Source organism: Chaetura pelagica, unplaced genomic scaffold (assembly GCF_000747805.2).
Source record: "Chaetura pelagica isolate M959 unplaced genomic scaffold, ChaPel_1.0 scaffold180, whole genome shotgun sequence".
Taxonomy (NCBI): Eukaryota; Metazoa; Chordata; class Aves; order Apodiformes; family Apodidae; genus Chaetura; species Chaetura pelagica.
The window spans coordinates 940822-959998 of NW_009951794.1; the positions used below are offsets into that span (position 1 = coordinate 940822).

The 19177-nt window shown below is 44.4% G+C and overlaps 1 protein-coding gene across 1 annotated transcript; it reads left to right on the forward strand.

Annotated features, from left to right (window-relative positions):
• The first annotated feature begins 5222 nt into the window (after window positions 1-5222).
• On the forward strand, window positions 5223-15842 carry WDR45B (WD repeat domain 45B). Its single transcript, XM_010007211.1, has 9 exons — window positions 5223-5289; window positions 8506-8607; window positions 9240-9327; window positions 9860-9954; window positions 11606-11796; window positions 13628-13713; window positions 14385-14486; window positions 15064-15185; window positions 15530-15842. Exons 1-9 carry the CDS (start codon window positions 5232-5234, stop codon window positions 15634-15636), a joined length of 951 nt encoding a protein of 316 aa, XP_010005513.1. The 5' UTR covers window positions 5223-5231; the 3' UTR covers window positions 15637-15842.
• Window positions 15843-19177: the final 3335 nt, after the last annotated feature.

Below are 19177 nucleotides of genomic sequence, written 5' to 3' on the forward strand. Positions count from 1 at the left end.
GGAGCTGGTGAGGGGAGCGCGGTGGCCGCGCTGGGCCCTGGGGCTGCGGGCGGGCAGGGCGCGGGGTCCCGTTCGCTCCCGGTGCCCGCGGTCTGGGCGCTGCGGGAGATAAATCCCCGCCTCAGGCTGTGCGGGCAGCGCTGTGCGGCTTCACCCTTCTGGCGTTTGGAGAACGCTCCGGTGGGTGGGTTTGTGTGTGTGTGTCCCGCCTCGGGGGAGCTGGGCTGAGAGGAGAGGGGTCGAGTGTTAAAAGTGCCTCCTCGCATAGCTCTGCCTCCCCCAGGGGGGTCTGGTACCTGCTGCAAACTCCGCTGCTCAAAACCGGCTCTACCCTCCCCTGTGCAGTTGTGTAAAGTCTGCCTTAAATCCCGTGTTTAAAGGGATGTAGTTTTGAAACTCCCCCACTGAAAAGGTAACTCACAAAATGCTGCTTTCTCAGTGCAAGTACCAAATCAGTTGTGTAGCTTTTTTTTTTTTTTTGTCCTGTTTTGTGCTTTTTAAAATGGTGGTTAGAACTGCTGGTCACATTGGCAGACAAGTACAGATACACAGACCATTGGAAAGCTTCAGAATTATGCTTGTCTGATTTTTTCCCTTTTGTTAGAAAGGGGAAGGCCTTTTCTGGAAAGGAGGTGCATTTGTCTTGCCTTGCTTTTGTAATATAAAAATAGCACCACTCATGAGTAAGTGTCCTTTTTGTGGAATAAGGAATAGAAGGTCATAATTTTGTAATATCCTCTTGTCTTAACAAATAACACTCTTGCCTAAGACAGCCTTGCAACTTCTGTCATTGGGAGGATGAGTTTAGTTTCAAATCTGCAGGGATCTCTAATGAAGCAGTAATATGTGATGCTTGGCCTGTGATGGGGCTGAGTTATAAAAGGGAATTGTGTAAGGAGCTCTTTGTCTTTTACTGCAAAATACCTTTAGAATATCATTTTAGTGTGTAAAACTTGGGGTTCTTTGCTGCATTTCCAAATCCTGTAGCAGTAAATGCAACATAAACATTTTCTGATAATGTCACATCCAGAGTGTATTAAGGAATTTGTCTTGGCAATCTGTAAGCTGAGGAGTTTATTCCTAACAATATCCCAGTCCCATCCGACCTAGCCTGACCAGCCAACTGAATAACCAAAAAACTAGAACAAAAACTGTGTTTGACTTTAACTTTCAGGTTCCTGGAGCCCTTCCTGCTTGGGACTGTGCATTTCTGAACTGCTGGTAGCATGCTGACAATTTTTAGAAGGCCCTAAACTAAGAAGGGTTAAAGGAAAGGTTTTTTGGCTGCTCAAAGAAGAGTAGATAAGAGGAAAAGGTCACTTCTTCCTTATTGCTTCTACCAAAAATAGAAATATGTGTCACTTGAGTGCTGGAGCTTAGTAATGTGGGTGTCTGCATATATTGTCACAATAACCTAATTGCTTAGTAATTTAAGACTAGCTAATTTCATAATGCTGGAAAGATGGGAGGAATGATCTAAGAAGTCTCTCCAAGTCTTAGCTGCCATGACTGACAAGCTAATGTCTGCAGGTTTTCTGAGGTGTGCTTCTCCTGCTCTGTTTTGAGTGATACTGTATTTTTATGTGAGGTGCCTTGGCCATTTTTTGGCTTTAAATTAAAAAACAAGGAAAGACTGTAACACGCACAAAATGGAAGGCCCATATTGCAAAGTGTTCTCGGTTCTTTTAAAGCTGAATACTGTGACATGAGGTTCTTAATTTCAAGCTGGTATACTCCTGATTTCAGGCACTTTCCTAGTGCTTGCAGAAGGTCACTGAAGTGCTTTACAGAAACAAACAGGCAAAACATCATCATAAATTACCCTGCCATAAAGTCTGTGTGTAAAGTACTGACAGGTTTCTCTTTTGTCACTGTTGCAGTCTAAAGCTAGTTTGAAAACTGAGGTGTGGGCTTGTTTTGGTGTTGAAACACTTGCCTTGTTCATTTGTTCTTCTGCAGCAGACTGAAATGCTCAGCGATGGCCCCCCATGAATGTTAGCAGGATTCTGTGATTCTGTGCTCTCTCTTGTGGCTTTAAACAAAATTTGCTGGGATGAGGTGAATTGCTGTGCTAGAAGCTGTGCCTGCCATAGTCACTTCCCTGGACTTCACTATTGCAGTTTCTGGATCTCAGGCCCTAAAGCCTGCAGGTTTCTTTCGGTCAGCACACCCCGTTCAGCTTGTGGCATTTTCCAGCATAGTCGTTGGTTTAGCCCTCCCTTTTTCTTTGGGTTTAGAAAAACAAAACCTACTGTGACCTTACTGGGACTGTCGGCAAGGAGTACTTGTGCTGTAGGAACAAGCCCAGCTGCAGGTTACAGCAACAATTCTGTGGAGATCCCATTTTCCCTAGTGTCGGAATTAATTATTTAAGTATCTGAGTTGCCTTCTGTCAGTGGCTCTTGGACAGCATGTCTGTCCCTTCCTAAAGTGAGATGTGAATGTTCTGTGGGACGAAGCCCACCTCTCCCTGCAGGGATTCCCTGTTCTGGCAGCCCCATCCCAGCTCTCACACATGGGAGCTTCCAAGCTGAACTGTCAAGTTTGTGATCCCACTGGTAAATGCTGGGATCAGTCAGATGGGAAACACCAGACTCCAAAGCTGTTCCTGTCACCTGGAGTTAATGAGTAGCAGTAATCTTCCTGTACATTCCCCCCTCCTCCTTGTTTTGCTCAGGGGTTGCCATGACTGAACTTCATGTCACTGATCAGCTGTCTGGGGAATATCCCTGTTACATTCCCTCAGTGCTGGTGTATTGTCTCCAATTAAAAATGTAGATATTGTCAAGGTATTGAAAGCAGCCCACATCTTAGTCACGAGGTTGGCCCTGCAGAAGAGCTGTAGTGGTGCTACAGGAAATGTGATGTCTGCATTTTGTTGCATTAGGAATGCTCCATTTGGGTGTGTTACAAGCTGCTGATATTAACACCTAAAACTTCACAGCGCTCATTTAAAACCAACAGCTTCAGCATCCTGCTCCATCTCTCCTGGAAATGTAATACGGTGTTATAAAACTGTCACTGGAAGAATATTTATAGGGACACACATTGCAGCTGCCAGAAACAGATTGGTTCAGGTCCTGTACAGTGTTGTTTGATGTAGAGAGAGATGTTTCCATTGTCATTTGCTGTCTAGAGCTCCCTGTGCAGGGCAGTGCTGGAGGGGCAGCCTGCTGCACACTCCTGTCTGCAGCTGACAGAGCAAACCACAGTGATGTGCTGAGGAGGTAAAATGAGCCTAGTTAATCTAAAAGCATCTGTTGCAATATGTTTGCTAATCTTTCTGTAATTACTGTATTCTTGTTAACCACTCTCCAGGTGTGTTTACATATGTAAGCAAGAACTTTTGGTGCTTAACTTCACCCCGTCCAAGATTTTGTAGTGATTTGTGCCTGTGAGTGTCTTGGGTTGGGGAGCAGTTTATTTGGGTGTTCTGTTTTCTTCCCTGTTTGACTCGTACTGTTGGAACAGCCTGGTATATTGGGTCTGTGGCTCTGCTGTTAGTGAGTATATGTAAAATAAGAGGGTTAATTTGTTTCCTTTCTACCTTGAATGGTGCAAAGATGGATCTTGTGGTCATTTTTCCTTTGTATGTGTGAGTTGAGTGAAAAGGAGCCCTAAGGATGCTGCCAAACACCCCCCACACACACCTTATAAGATACTAGTCTGTAGAACAGAGGCTGTGAGTGTTTTTTTTTGTTGCTATAGGGTCTTGGGTGAGGGTTTTTGTGTTCAGTTGGCACTTTTTTGTTGTTTTTTTTTGTTTAGTTTTGAAAGGGGTCCTACCTGAAGTGAAAATTTTGAAGTATTTAAAAAGGAATCTCAAACTGGCTGCATTATTTTTCCCAAACTGTGAGGTTTTGAAATGAATACTGTTGTCAGAATCAAGTTTATCAGGTGTTTTTGTATCGTTAGGCAAGAGCGTTGATTTTATTCTGTGTAGTGAGTTTCCTTCTAACAGCTACTGTTGTGATGGCCAGAAACCAAAGATGTCACCAATTGTGTTTCTTCTGACAACTTGCACCAAGATGGGAGCAGTGAAGACACATCTTGAGTGTTGCTCATTTGCTCTGCAGTGAGGATGTGCAGTTTTTTTAATGGAGCTTCTATTAAGTTAATAGCAGCCAAACCTCAGTGAGTTGCCCGTGTTGTGAGAACCATCACTGGCACAAAAATTAGTGCCAGTAATGCCTGAAAAGTCTCTGCAGGCTGAGCCATTTTGCCACTTTCTGAGCAAATGTTTTGGGAACCTTAAATGAAGAGTGAAGACTCCCTTTGCTCCTTCCCTCCACCCACCCTGTGATTTTTGGGTATTGAGCTTGGGGAAGGGGTGCATTTAGACATAGCTCCTTGATTTTTATTTAGAGAGTTCAAATCATTGCAGTGCGTAAGAACAAAACCCGACTAATCTGAATATCTCTGTTCCAATACCTTGAAGATCTTAACTGGGATTTTGATACAGTGCATATAAATTGTATAACAACTAATCCCCTGTCAGTCTGCCTCTTGCAATGGTGGCTTCTAACTTCACACTGGCATTTCTTTATATTAGTGACTGCATTTACCATTAGGAAGTAATACAGCAGAACAGGATACTGGTAGTTTAGTAGATTCCACTAAAAAGGCACATGCATAATTCTGTACATAAATGTAAGTAAAATAATTTTTCCAGACTATTTAAATCTAGTTTCTAATAATTCCCTGGTTAAATTTAAGCCATTGGTATGTAATTATTGATGACTGACTTGGAAGGCTCTCTTTAGGACATTCTTTAAAACTGTATTTGAGAAGCTCTCTTCTGTGGAAACATACACATACAGTTGTAATCAGGGTGTAGATTTGGATCTAATAAGAAAGGGGTTTTTCTTCATAATGACTGTTGGACCATAACATGTAACACGCAGGTTTCCTTCCCTCCCCAGTGCATGGGATACAGATGAGGTGGGAATTGCTCTCCTTTCCTTCCATTGTTTTCTCACCTGTCTGAAAAAGAATACTGACAACTTTCCACTGTCCCTCAAGACCAGCAGAGAGGACAACTTCTCTAAATGGTTTTCACTTGCAATCACTAACAGGGCTTGCAGATGGTCTTCAGCTTGAGCTTCAGCATGTGGGTATGGAGCAGCGCTCTCCTAACCCTCTGGCTCTTGCTTAGCTCTTGAGTGTATCTCACAGTTACTATATATGTGTACATGTGTGTGCTTTTTACTGCAGGATGCTTTGCATGTGGAATGGAAAATGGATTCCGAGTTTATAATGCAGATCCACTCAAAGAAAAAGAAAAACAAGGTAAAATGCTTACTTATTGTACTGTGCAAGTTCTGTGTTGGAAACTCAGCCTCCTAATTTTTTTTCCTGTATGGCTCTCACTCAGCTTTCACTATTCCAGCACTGGAAGGCTTGAGTAAAGCCTCAAAAAGGGAAGTCCATGCTGGTCCCAAAGGGGCTGTCACTTACACCACTGCCTGGTCAGATGTTTTAGTGCTGTTAATTTGCAGAAAGCTGGCTGGTGATGAATTTGTCTCACCTGCCTGCAGAGGCTGAAGGATACTGGCTGTGGCTGATATTTGTGATCTTGAATAGGAGATGAGTTTATTTACCAGTGGGAGGAGAGTTTCCCACTGCAGTGCTGTTATGTGCCATCAAGGGGAGTTGCTCTGTTCTTGTGCAGTGCTTTGGATGATATGGTGATGCAGTAAAACAGCTGCATTTTTCTTGGAGATCTGAACATAACATTTCTGGTACTTAGAGTATTGCTTATGAGACCTCTGTGAGCTCAGACCTCTAACTTCTGTATTATCTTGAAAATTCTGGGGTGATCTTAAGGTGCTAAACTTAGTATCAGATCTTAACAGTAATAACTAGTGAGCTGTATGAATGGGTACTGGGGCTTTTATGAGAAAGGAAACATAACTGTGTGAAAATAAGCAAAAATGAAGCCTTGCCATGTCATTCTAATCCCAAATGGAGGAAGAAAGCTGCTGTGCTACACAGGTTTCCCAGCACTTCAGCCTGTAGTGATAGAAAGGATTTCATAAGAGGAAAAGTGTGTTTAAAATACCACCTCCTCTGAGAAACCTGGCATGCCTTCACTTTCTAGTGCTGTGAGAGTTGATGAGGCCAAGGCTGACAAACTTTTATGTTCCTAACACTGAATTCTTCCATAAGCAACATGTTTTGGGACTATCATCTGTGATGGTGTGCTGAAAGGATCAGAATCCAGGTTAGAATCCTGTTGAATTCCTTGTCAAACCTCTCCCTGCCAGTAGCTCTGGACTTACTGCATGGACTATTATCGTGGAGTGTATCCTACAACTCAGATTGCCTTTCTTCTGGGAATTCCAAGATGTCAGGCTGTACCAGCTGAATAGGCACACAGAGAAATCTTCATCTTTCATGTGTGTTTAAACTGACTTGTTGAGGTAGTCCCAGATGGAGTTTGTCTGTTTGATTCCTGTAACCCACTATGAAACCAAGTCTTTGCTGTTAAATCCTGGCTTGTCTCTTATATCCAGGAGTTCCATGAAGTTCCCCATCCTAGCATCACCTGTCAGAGCTGTAAATATAATGATTAAAGTGTCTGCTCTAACAGAGATTCAGAACACATTGCATGTTCTTAAATACTTTTAAGTCTTTTTGTCATGGTGATAATACCCCTTCATAACAGAATGTGCTGCTGTGCTTTAAATGCTTTAATGAAGTTAAGAGGAGGATCTGGTGCACAAGGGGTTAGTGTCCAAGTGTTCAGGAAGGAAACTCGGCAGTCAGAAGTGTTGCTGAAGAAACCACAACGACTTATATGAAACCTTTTTACTGCTCCAGTGTGAATATCTTTCCAGGCATTCACCTGCAGTGTCTTGTAGTCGAGTCCCAACAGATTCCTCACCCAGATGTACTGCAGTGCTTCTCCATGTCTAACTGCATCTCCCTCCTCCTGCTGTCCTTGGTACATATATCTACATCTTTCTATGGTCGTGCTTCTTCCCTGCTCCTGACATTTTTGCTCCCTTCTCCCATCCATTTCTAAAATAGGTCTCTCTCGAGTTTTTGTGAAGTTTAAACTTTTCCTCTAGCTTTGAAAAGGTTTATTAGTTTCCCCCACCATTCCTGGTGCAACCTGCCAGTGTGTGGAGGGATTGGACATTCTTTTTAAAGTTTGTTTTTAACTCTGCTCATCTACCTTGAAGGCCACAGACCTCTCTTCCTGACAGCTCAGTTCCATCTCCTCAGTGGAATGTCAAGCATCCCTCTAAGCTGTCTCAACAAAGCCAAGCCCCCACTCAAATGTCATCAAATAGAAAAAAAGTCTTTTAGAATGAAATTCCCTGGTTCATACTCTGTTCCTCTACTTGCACCATAATCATGGCATCTTATTCTACTTCCTCGGAAGCTGAAATTCCTAAAAAGAAAAAAAAAAACCAAACAAGAAACCTTTTCCTTGCACTACAGATGAGCAGCTGCCTGCCCCAGCTGATCTGTCTCATTCTGTTTCCTGCACCTCTGGAGCTGGACTGTGCTTCCTGTCTGTATGAGCAGCTCTGGATACGTTCCAGAGAGTAGCACTAGAGATTCTAGTTCAGTTACATACATGTGCCTTTTCCTTCTTTTCCTCAAAGCCAAGTCTATAGAGACAAATTGCCTTGTAAATAAAAAGGTTCATGACCAGTGAATGCCACTGGTATCTTTGTAGGTGTGTGGCATTAGCAGAACTGAGTGACAGCAGGTGTGAGATGTGAGGGGAAGGATGAGTCACTGTAAACATACTGATAGACCCTCTGGATAGTAGAAATGTCCAGGCTGTCCTGATGATACTGCTTGGTCTCCTCTCATCCTGCATGTTTGCTCTGTTTTTTCTACATATGAACAATATGAACAGCCTCCCAGGCTGAGGGAGCTGGGATTGTTTAGCCTGGAGGAGACTCAGGGGGGACCTTCTCGCTCTCTTCAACTGCCTGAAGGGAGGTTGTGGTCAGATGGGGTTGGGCTCCTCTCCCAGGCAACCAGTGACAGGACAAGAGGGCCTGTCCTGAAACTGCTCCAGGGGAGGTTTAGGTTGGATATCAGGAAGCACTTCCTCATGGAAAGGGTGATCAGACATTGGAATGAACTGCCCAGGGAAGCGGGTGGAGTCACCATCCCTGGAGGTGTTTAAGGAAAGACTGGATGAGGCACTTAGTGCCATGGTCTGGCTGACGTGGTGGTGTTGGTCTTGGTCATAGGTTGGACTTGATGATCTCAGAGAATTCTAATGTCAAGCACAAAAAAAATAATCCATCAAACAAAAATAAAAACAACCCACCCTCACAGACAAGATGTCTTGTTTGCCACCCCCACTCCTAGAGGATTCTCTGCTTTTTAAGGTCAGGCAGGGTAGGAAGATACCCTTCTTCTCAGGTGCCTGAGAAAAGTGGTAGATAATACAAGCTTTTCTTGTAACAGTGGTAAAAATTAGATGGCTTTTTAACAGGTTCTGATGCTTCTGAATAAAATGCATTTGTCTTCCAGAGTTTCTAGAAGGTGGTGTTGGCCACGTTGAAATGTTGTTCCGTTGCAACTACTTGGCACTAGTAGGTGGAGGAAAAAAGCCAAAGTACCCACCTAACAAAGGTGAGTCCTGAGGAAAGGATCTTGTTTGCTTTGCTACCTGTGGGAAACTGCTGCAGGAACCCCCAGAGCAGATGCCTTGAGCTGGGGGCTGGTACTTGAAGGCTGGATGGAGGGGATGCTGTGGCAGGATTAAGTACATCTGATGAAGGAAGTGGCATCACTGTTGTTGCAGTGTTAACAGGCAGGTACCTGCAGGGACCAGCCTCTGAGACCTGCTGGTAATACCTGTGCTTGTCACAGGTAACTGCACAGGCATCTGGCTCAGCAGCTTGAGGGGAAAAAGGTCCCTGGTTGGCAAGTTTTGTAGGAAAATGCACTACTTTTTTTTGTTGGCTTTGACTGCTGTTTTATTTCTTTGATAATCTTGAGAGAATCCCTTCATTTCTTTAGAAAAATGTGGTTTTGTTGTCAGTTGTTGTGGTTAGTTTACCAGCTACAACCTGCACAAGTTGCAGCATGAGAGTGGGTTGATCTATAGTAGCTAAATACCTTCTGGTTAGCAGGATGCTGACCTGTAACTGCTGAGCTACTGGATGCTCCTCTTGGTTAATCTTCTGAAACTAGTTATAACGGAAAGGATGTGGGTGTGTGATGTACCCTGAGGTTCTAATGCAATTTCTGCACCATTCTAGTCATGATCTGGGATGACCTGAAGAAGAAGACTGTCATTGAGATAGAGTTTTCTACAGAAGTCAAAGCAGTTAAGCTGCGAAGAGATAGGTAGGTTAAAAAATAGGTGTTCCAAAGGCACAGCCTGGCTTTGTACACTGTTCTTACTCATTTCCAGCTGGTTGTAGAAAGAAAAAGATCTTGCTTTAACGCCTAGATAAACACCACCAGCCATTAAAGGCTTTTTGAGGCAAGCACATGGTGTTAACAGTTCACATCTCTAGCAATACTAGTATCTGAAACTTTGGTGAGAAGCCTGCAAGATTTCCTGCCCTCCTAATGCAGGGAAATGATCTCCTATGGCTGCTGCTGCCAACTATGGAGGAGTGAAGGGAATTAGAGCAGAGCTCTAGAGCATCTCTTGGCAGCTGGAGTCTGGGTGGGTGGAGGGGTTCTGCTGTCACAGCTTTGGATAAAAGTGCTTTGCAGGCTCACAGCTGCATGGGTTTTTTGCAAGGCTGCAAGTCTCTTGTGGTATGGAAAGATAATATAGCTGTTAAATCAGCTGAAAGCCTTTGCAGATCTGAACTAGTGTCCCTATTTTACCCGCCCCCAAGTCACAGGAACTTCTTGTCTGTTTCAGAATTGTGGTAGTCTTGGACTCGATGATTAAAGTTTTCACTTTCACACACAATCCCCACCAGCTGCACGTCTTTGAAACCTGCTACAACCCTAAAGGTTAGTTGGATGTGTGGGTTGGGGATGGAAACAAGCTTATTCTGTTCTTGACATTCTATTTATCTTTAGCTGCCTGAATCAGTTTATCTACTAAGTCACTAAACAGTTTACTTACTGCACTATACTCATGCCCTTTGGAGATGCTTTTGTGTTTAGAAAATGGTATTGAAATGTATGAATACTTGGCACAGGAAAGCTTGTTCCTCTACTTATTTTACAGATGTTATTTCTCTAGGAGCTCTGTGCTTTTTTCCATAAAGAAACTGTAAATTTTTGTGTGTTGTGCTGAAAGCTTAACTATGAACACCAAGTCTTAAAGTGCATCGTTCCTTTTTTGCTCATAGGGCTAGAACTGTCTAGCAGATTATTCTCTACAGTATCAGAAAGAGCCTCATTAGCAAAGATATTGTTCTTTTTAAACAGCAAGGTAAGGCTTTGTCTTCTGTTGAGGTGTCCTGAGCCCAGGCAAGTGTCCCTGCCCCAGGCCAAGCAATGTCTTGGTGGGTGTGGGAGGGACTTGGCGAAGGTTCACCTGCAGGAGGTTGTACCCAGGGGAGGTGCTGTCTGAAGGACAGCCTGGAGGTGCAGAGGTGACCCTGCTGCTACAGTAGCTCCACACTGAAACCAGGCAGGGAAATTCTGGAGGGCTGTGGTGTCAGTGTGAGCATCTGCTGTGGGCACAGGGATGTCCTGCCCTGCAGCTCCCAGGGCCCTGCCTGTGTCCAGCTAAGGGAGCTGGGCTGTGCAGAAGGGAGGCTGAAGGGCTCCTGCAGCTGGCACCTCATAGCTGCTGGAAGGACAGCTACAGAAACAGTGGAGCCAAAATCTTCTTGCTAATAGTGCCAGACAGTAGAACAAGGGGAGCTGACCATACTTGGTATCTTGAGAGGATCAGCTTGGATGTCAGGAAGAGGTCTTTTCCACCAGGAGGTTCCTTAGGCTTGGAGTCCTAATCCTTGGAGGTTTTCAAGCCTGCAAGAAGCAAACATGGATTTGCTGGCTGTGCTCAGCACAGCCTAAACACAGCCTGGGTGTGCTGACCTCCAGGCTGCTGGAAGATGCAGGTGAAGCAGGTTGTTTCTGGTGGTACCAGCCATTGCTCCACTAGCCATGGGCTGAGCTTGCAAGAATTCACTTGGTATCAGTAGAACACCTGGAGAGATGGGATTCACCTTACACAGTCTGCACACAACAGGAACAAAAAGCACAGGTGCCATATAAGCCAATTTCAAACATGAACGAATAATGATCAGGTTTACTCTAGTTAGCAGAAACTAGACTATCACCTACTATAATAAACTCTTACCCTTTTGGAGCTGCTAAGGAGACTTTTTTTTTTTATTTTCTTTTTAAATAGCTTTGCTGTAAGAGCCTGATGGAGCTGATCTCCGAAAAGATCCAGGTTTTGGATAACCACAACTAGATTACTTTGAAATAAAGTGATGAGAGCAAGTTAAAATTGTGCTGCTCCCCTACTCCTCTGTGCTCTGCACTTATGGATTGATCATGTTTTGGGATCCTGCAATAGCCATTAAAATGAAAGTGTGATTTACTACATGTATGTTTGTTTATTTTGAAATTATGGGTATTTTTAAAAGCTTTATTAGTTTACGGGAACTACACGGTTATTCTTTTTCTTTTTGTCTTTTAGGTCTCTGTGTCCTTTGTCCTAATAGTAATAATTCCCTTCTTGCATTTCCTGGAACTCACACTGGGCACGTGCAGATAGTGGATCTTGCCAATACAGAAAAGGCTCCTGTTGACATCCCAGCACATGAAGGAGTCTTGAGCTGTATCGCTTTAAACCTGCAGGGAACAAGAATTGCAACAGCATCAGAAAAAGTAGGAACAATCCCCTCCTACCTCTGACTATGCCTTCTAGTGTAGTAACTCCTTCTGGAATAGGAAATCACATCCCTTTGTAGGAAAGACAGAAATAACTGGAAAATTTGTGACTGAAATATGCATTCCCGGTCTTTTTCCTGCACTGCTCCTTTAGGATCCCAAACAGGAATCCAAGTGCCATGCCTGAGGTGGTATTGGTTTTAGCTGACTGTAGCAGTGACTCCCCAGTGACACCTGAATGAGATCTGCCCCAAGCAGTTCAGGTGTCTCATGTTCTTCAATAAATACAATTAATTTTAGAATTAAGAGGGGGGAGCTTATTTGCATTATTTAACCTTTATTATTTTCTGCATAAATTAACTGTAAAACCACTGGCTAAAGAACTACTTGCCAGTTGGTCTGTAGTACTGGAGGACTTGGTTCTGGTCTGGCTTCCCTCCTATGGCAGACCAGGAGGGAAATGCATTGCCTGTTTAGCTTGTGCACACTCTGCAGATGTTTTCATACAGTGTGAAACATGAAATGACTCTTGGAATATGTACTAAATTGTGTGCAGTCCTATGTTACCCTGGGCTGAAGAATGCCCAGCACTGACAGAAACCTGAGGTCACTGCATGGTGCCAAGCCCTTGGGCTGATGCAGAGATGTAGAAAGAATGCAAAGCAAGTCCTGGAGCTGCCTTCATGGAACCTGCAGGGAGGTCTGCTAGTGAGCTTCATATCCCTAAGGATGAGTGGTTCCAAAGTGTCCAGAGGAACATCAGGTAGGTAGATGTACCCATCTACCTGAGGGAAGTTGAGTGCTTGCTACCTCCTTCCCCTCCACTGAAAAGACAAACTAAGTTAATCCAGGTGTCTGTTTAGAATAGTTTCTGCTGCACAGCCTATAGCTCAAAAAGCTTAGAAAATGCAGCCTTAGTCTTTCTTAACTGAGCTTAATTACTGTACATCCTCCAAACAGAGCTCTTAAAACTGCCAACTCCATTGCTAAATAGAATAATGATCTGCTGAGTTTGTACTGAAACATTCCTCTTTTTGTATAAGGAAAAAGTTGAGCTTTTTCAAACTAAAATGCTGGGATGGGCAAACTGCCACCCTGTAAGCAGAGATCTCAGGCTTGTGCATGAAACCAGAGCTAATCTGACATTTATCTGAATGTCTTTCTGCTGGGCCCTGTTCCTTAGTGGTGTGTGACCACAGAGGTGCATTTGTTAAGCAGGTGTGTAACAGGTAGGTGACAATGTCCACCCTTCAGCAGAGGAAAGCACTTGACCTGTTGGTGGCTTTCTCTGGGACACATGGACTTGTTTTGCATCTCTGGTGTCAGGCTTAGTTCCCTCTGGATGAAGCAGTTTTCCAGTTCAGTATTGTCTGTAGCCTGACTCAGCTACGGGTCTGTACAGATGATCAGCATGTGACAGGTAACTAACTCTTGTCAGGGACTTCAGCTGAACTAATTGTAAGGCAAGACCATTCACAGCCTGCTTAGACTTAAGTGGGGAAAAACCCCAACATGGTAGCAATAAAAAACAATACTATGGGGAAGAAGAAATAAATAATCTGCAGCTCCTGGGCATGAAGGGCTGTACACACCTGTCCTGATATTTGCAGACTGATTCACTAGTGCTTTAGAATGTAACTGGGCTGAAACTTAACTGCTTAACAGTAGTCTTCCCAAAAATAATTAAATTAGTTTTTCTCACATCTACTGAGATAAAAAACCCAGTGGTGTGTAAGGGCATATGCTGATCAGCCAGAATTTTGGGGTGCATGCACAGCTGTAGAGTATCTTCTGTCTTTCCTAATATAAAGCTTGATTCCTTTTCAAGGGGACCCTCATAAGAATATTTGATACTTCATCAGGGCATTTAATCCAGGAGCTACGAAGAGGATCACAGGCAGCCAATATATACTGGTATGTTTGGTTGCTTCTGCTTTGTCTTTGTTTGGGTGCTGAGGCAGCCTTGGGAGGGGCACCCCAGTCCCCTTCAGAGAGAAGAGGGTTGAGCTGCCAGGGGCACAGGGCAGACCTGTCCTGGCAGCCCCAGGGCCTGGGGCAGGTGCTGCTCCCTCCCCGCTGGCAAGGAGAGCAGTCACTGGCAGCTGAGTGGAGCCCAGCACAGGTTACAGGGCCTGGGGCAGAACTGCATCTCCTGCCAGGCCCATTCTCTGCACCTGGGGGGTACCTTCAGCTTCACCAAAATACAGGGAACAGGGTGAGGCAGTTTAACACCTCCCAGAGAGACTCAGGTGAGTGCCTAGGGTGAGCAGAGTGGTTATTACAAGACAGTGCTGCCCAAGGCAGGGGTCTGACTAATCCACTGCTGGAAACTTCCATTCTTCTGCTGAGCACCAGGCTGGGGCAGGAGTGCTGCACATTCCACCCAGTACCTGCCTGCTCCTCAGAGCAGAGGGGGTGCATTTTCTTCCAGCAGAAGTGGCAGAAATAGTGTCATATCAGGGCTGGAGTCCCAGCTTCTCCAGCAGAGAAGCTGTTACAGCCTTGCTGGCCAGGCTGGAGGAGCTGTACAGCAGGAGCTGTGGGTGTGTTCCAGCAGATACTACAACTGTCTGTGCTCTCTGCAGTATTAACTTCAATCAGGATGCTTCCCTCATCTGCGTGTCCAGCGACCACGGCACAGTTCACATCTTTGCTGCAGAAGACCCTAAAAGAAATAAACAGTCAAGGTAGGATTGAAGCCATTACAGGGGGAGGGGAGTTGCCCTTTTAACAGCTGGCAAGGTATGCACCAAGACATTTTTTATATATTTTATATATATATACACACACACAACAGTAACAGTCTTGTCAAGCAAATGGAGGTATAAAGTTAATCTCCTGTGCCTGAGTGAAGTTGCAGATCTAGAACTTAACAGCAGCTGCCAGGTTTCTGCTGCCCTTTGTGGAGCTGCAGGGTTCCAGCAGGAAGTTGGGTGTTATTTTTAGTGTCTCTCTTAGCATGAATGCACTTTGTGGACACTTCTCATAAAGCAGTCTCTACTATAAACAATCCCTTTGGCTGTTTTTTTCAGACACTTAAAAGCATAAAAGCCAGAAAGGCAGTTGTAGGGTCTCCCTTCTCTAGAAGGGGAATCCCACCTCTTACCTAATCCTAGAAGAAAGTAAAAGCCAGTCAAAAATAGCTGTGACTGTGAACCCTGCAACGTGTTCATACGTGCCAGCAGTTCTAAATCAGCTCTAGTCAACACCTTACTAAGTTGTTATGTTTTGGCTGTTTTGTTTTTGTTTTTTTTCTCTTTTCAGTTTGGCCTCTGCCAGCTTTCTCCACAAATACTTCAGCTCCAAATGGAGTTTTTCCAAATTTCAGGTTCCCTCAGGCTCTCCATGCATTTGTGCCTTTGGAACAGAGCCAAATGCTGTCATAGGTGAGAACTGGAGGCTTCCCCAGGTCCTGGGTGGGGAACCAGCTTTTGAGCTACAGGGGCTTTAAGCTGAAGGGAATGCTGAGGGGAGGGAGGGAATGCTGAGGGAGGGCTGCATGTTCCTGCCAGCTGAGCACAGCAGTGATCCCTGCTCAGCACTGAGGGGCAGGGTGTACAGACAAGCCTGGGTGCAGCGCTGGGCTGACAGTGCATGGGGATGGACTGAGCTCAGGTTCCTCCAGCCCCCTCTCTGTATCTCCTACAGCCTGAAAGGTCAGTTTAAGCTAGAGCTGAAGGAGAGGAACCTCTGAACAGTTGAACTTAACACAGCTCTTTTTTTGTTCCAGCAATATGTGCAGATGGCAGCTACTACAAGTTCTTATTCAACCAAAAAGGGGAGTGCTCAAGGGACGTCTATGCTCAGTTTCTAGAAATGACAGATGACAAGCTCTGATGGGAGAGCAGGGGGCTTAGCACTGCCTTGGCCATTCCACAGCTTGGGAAGGACAGTATATGAATGTCCAATACTGATCAAGTTTAGCAGACCTCACTGAGAAGCCTGGCCCACCATTATCAGAACAAGCTCTGAAGTAGTGGACTACATATGTTTATTCCCATTTCTGCAAGTATTCATCATTAAAATCTCTTTGGGTTACTGTCATCAACTCAAGTTTTCAAGATGTGGCTTTTCAACAAGCTTGTGCCTATTGGGTTTCTCTTTAACCTGTGAAATGACTTGAGATTGAAACACGAGTGCCTGCCCCACAGAACGATCTGCAGGGGCTGTACCAGGGCACAACCAGCCTTAGAAAAAGGGATGTGAAAACAGAAGATTTTAGGCATTACTTTACTTCCACTGAATGGCTGGAAGTGGGGGGGGGAATAGTATGGATCATGCCAATAAAACTTCAGCAGCTTTGCTAGGAGCAGGAGTACAGCCTTTGCCCCTCCCCTGAGCACATCTGAAAGTAACAGAGGAGAAAAGGTGACAAGCATCTAGTCAGACTGTAGCTTGACCCACACTTGTCCTCTGAGCTGGGGGTGGGCCTGTGGGCAGGGGCACTCTCTGTCAAAGGTGCCAAACTGTACATAGTGGCTGAAGGCACATCTGGGCACCAGCTGACCCAGCCAACCTCTCCTGGGTGTGTGGAACAACCAGCCAGAGCTTCCAGGGGAGCAGAGGTGATTCCTTCTGTAAACAGCCATTCTAGATTTGAAAACCACCCTGGGTCCTGGTGTGACAGCTGTACTGGCTGCTTCCAAAACCCTTCTGCTTAACTGGAGGACTAGACAGGCCACTTGCACCCTAAGTGAACTAGGTGGCATGAAGTATATGTCTGCAATGGCTTTAAACTTGCAAACTTTTGGGTTTTTTGTTGTTTGTTTTGTTTGTTTTTGTTTTTTTTTTTTAATTTGAGATGTTGCATACTAAATACTGGTGGTGTAGGGACAATTAGGTTAGACTAAACCAACTGACTTGTAAACTCCCTGAAATTGTGACATGGCAATTAATATTTACTGCTGAACTAAGGCACAAGATACTAAACTAGAAACTGAAATAGACACAAGCTCTCCTTTCATAGCACTAAAAACTTGGGGGAGGGAGGTCTGGCTCTTCTGGAATTTAATTTCATGGATGCTTCAAATCTGAGATGCAAGTTCACTCTGAGATTATTTAGCTGCAAACTCTAAATTTGACAAGTTTCTTTTTGTGTCACATAACATACTAAGGACTAACTTTGCAGATTTTGATGTCAAGGTTGCATGTTGCTTTTATGTGTATTTAATCACAGAAATTGTTTTGCACACTTATTTGTAATATGTTATTTCTTTTAAATAAAAGTGACTAATTTTGCTGTATTCACTGAGGCTCACAGCCAGAGCTCCTCTTGCCATAGGTTTTGGGGAATACAAATGTAGCTGAGGGAATAGTGGTGAGTGTTGGAAGGACAGAGATAGAATCATGCTGCCCATGCCAAGGAAACACAGGACTGGCAGCACAGGAATTACTGCCTGGAACATGTACCTTGGTATTTATACACAAATAAGTCCCACTTCCAGTGCAGACCCGTTCTTGTTCAGCCCTGTTTCCCCACCTTTCACCCACAGCTTCTGCTCTGAAGCTTCTTACCTGTTAACAGCTGCACCAGTAGAATGACCAACTGGCAACTGCCATCTCCCTGGAGCAGTACAGGGCAGGAAAGCATCACAAACCATTCTCCAAGGATGATTTAAATCCTCTATCTGGTGCAGATGGAAGCTGTTTATGATCCAGTCACCTGCACTCACTTTAAATAGCAAGGAAACGATGTGAAAACATCAGGCCTTCTGTACTGTTTGGAAGGTTTTATATACAACTTAATCTGCTGAAGCACCATCCCCCTAGTAAAGTTATTCTGTACTTCACCAGAGAGACTATGAGCAAGTTTCTTGGTTCATTAAAACTCTACTGAACTTATAAAACTTCCCTGAAACATCAGATCTAGTGTGACAAGAATGACAATATTAACTACTCATGAAGACAACAGTGCTGTACTAACAATGAGACCTGTTAATACATCCCTAAATATATTTAATCTCACATTCCTATACAACTTGCAAATCCTTACCTCTATAGGCTATTTTACAGGGATCAAAAATGGAGTAAAAGAATTGGCTTCCCAGCTGGTGCTGGCTCCAGGTTCTGTCGGTGCTTCACCCCATCCCTTCCTGCTGTTATGCTTCATGGAGGCAACTGCAACCAAAACGTGCAGTAAGTGGGATAGGGGACAGACATGACCTCTGCAATCACATGGAATTATACTTTAATTAGTCACTTAAAATAAATAAATAGTACTTTCAGTATTTGATAGACCATGATACACTAAGGCAAATTTTGAAAGACCTTTCAAACTCGCCCCTGCTCTATGTGAAGCTGCACAGTCAAAGGGGGGGCAAAACAAGCTGTCAGAGGTCCACTTGATGTGACAAAAGGGGATTAAACAGATTTTAAAATGACAAGTTGCTAGCTTAAGATGAGCATTACAGTCCAGAGGTCCAACAGCAGTTGCCTTAACTCCACCAGACACACGAGGCTGTGGAACAGCCCCGCTCAGCAGTGCCCGGCTGCCTGGCATGGAGCCCACCAGGGGCACAGGCTGCCTGAAGCTCTAAAATATGACTATTCCTGATAAACAATGTGTTTCCCCCAGCAGCAGCTACTGAGGTAGATGGATTGTTCACTTATTTTGTATTTAGAAATAGCTACGCCTGTTCTCTCCCTGTTTTGCTATTTCCACAGCACTCGTGGGTGGTCACAGCTCTAAATCCAGAAAGGAAAACCAAGATTAGCCAGTGCAATAAATCCAGTGGTAATTCCAGGTACTTGCCAGCAGAAGCCAAGGAATGCAAGTATATCTGTTAGAACCTTTAAGTAGTCACATTAAAGTAAAAAACTCAAGATTAATAAGTTAAAAAGTAAGAGAAACAAGCCTGGTGCTTCCATCTGCAGGCCCAGGGGCTGTGTCAGACACTGCCAACCTGGACCCTAAGGCCACAGCCCCGGAAGCACAGGCTGCCCAACCTGCCTCTCGCAGACCAGTTCAATGCACTCATTTTACTGCATTTTTTTCCCCCCTCTTCCCCAAAGTTTATATTTGCCTTAACAAGGCAGTGACTGCTCTGGTCTGCAGGAGAGCCTGTGGAATTTCACAGAATGGTCCGTTCTTTTGTTAAAGGAACAGGTGATGCTCTTTCAGCTCTAGCTGCTGCAGTCCTTTACAGGGGGTCCAAAGCCCTCCTTTGATTTCTCCCCAGCTCATGTACTGACAGGAAAACCAGACCCAGCACTCTGGTCAGTTTTTCTAGTGCTCCAGACAAGCATTTCCCCAATGCTGATGAGAAACAAAAAGAACATACCGAATCAAGAGGATCAGAAACCAAACCACCGTTAATTAAAATTATTGCAGAAAGTGCCTATCTCATTAAACTTATTTTTAAAAACAATTATTGGTTAC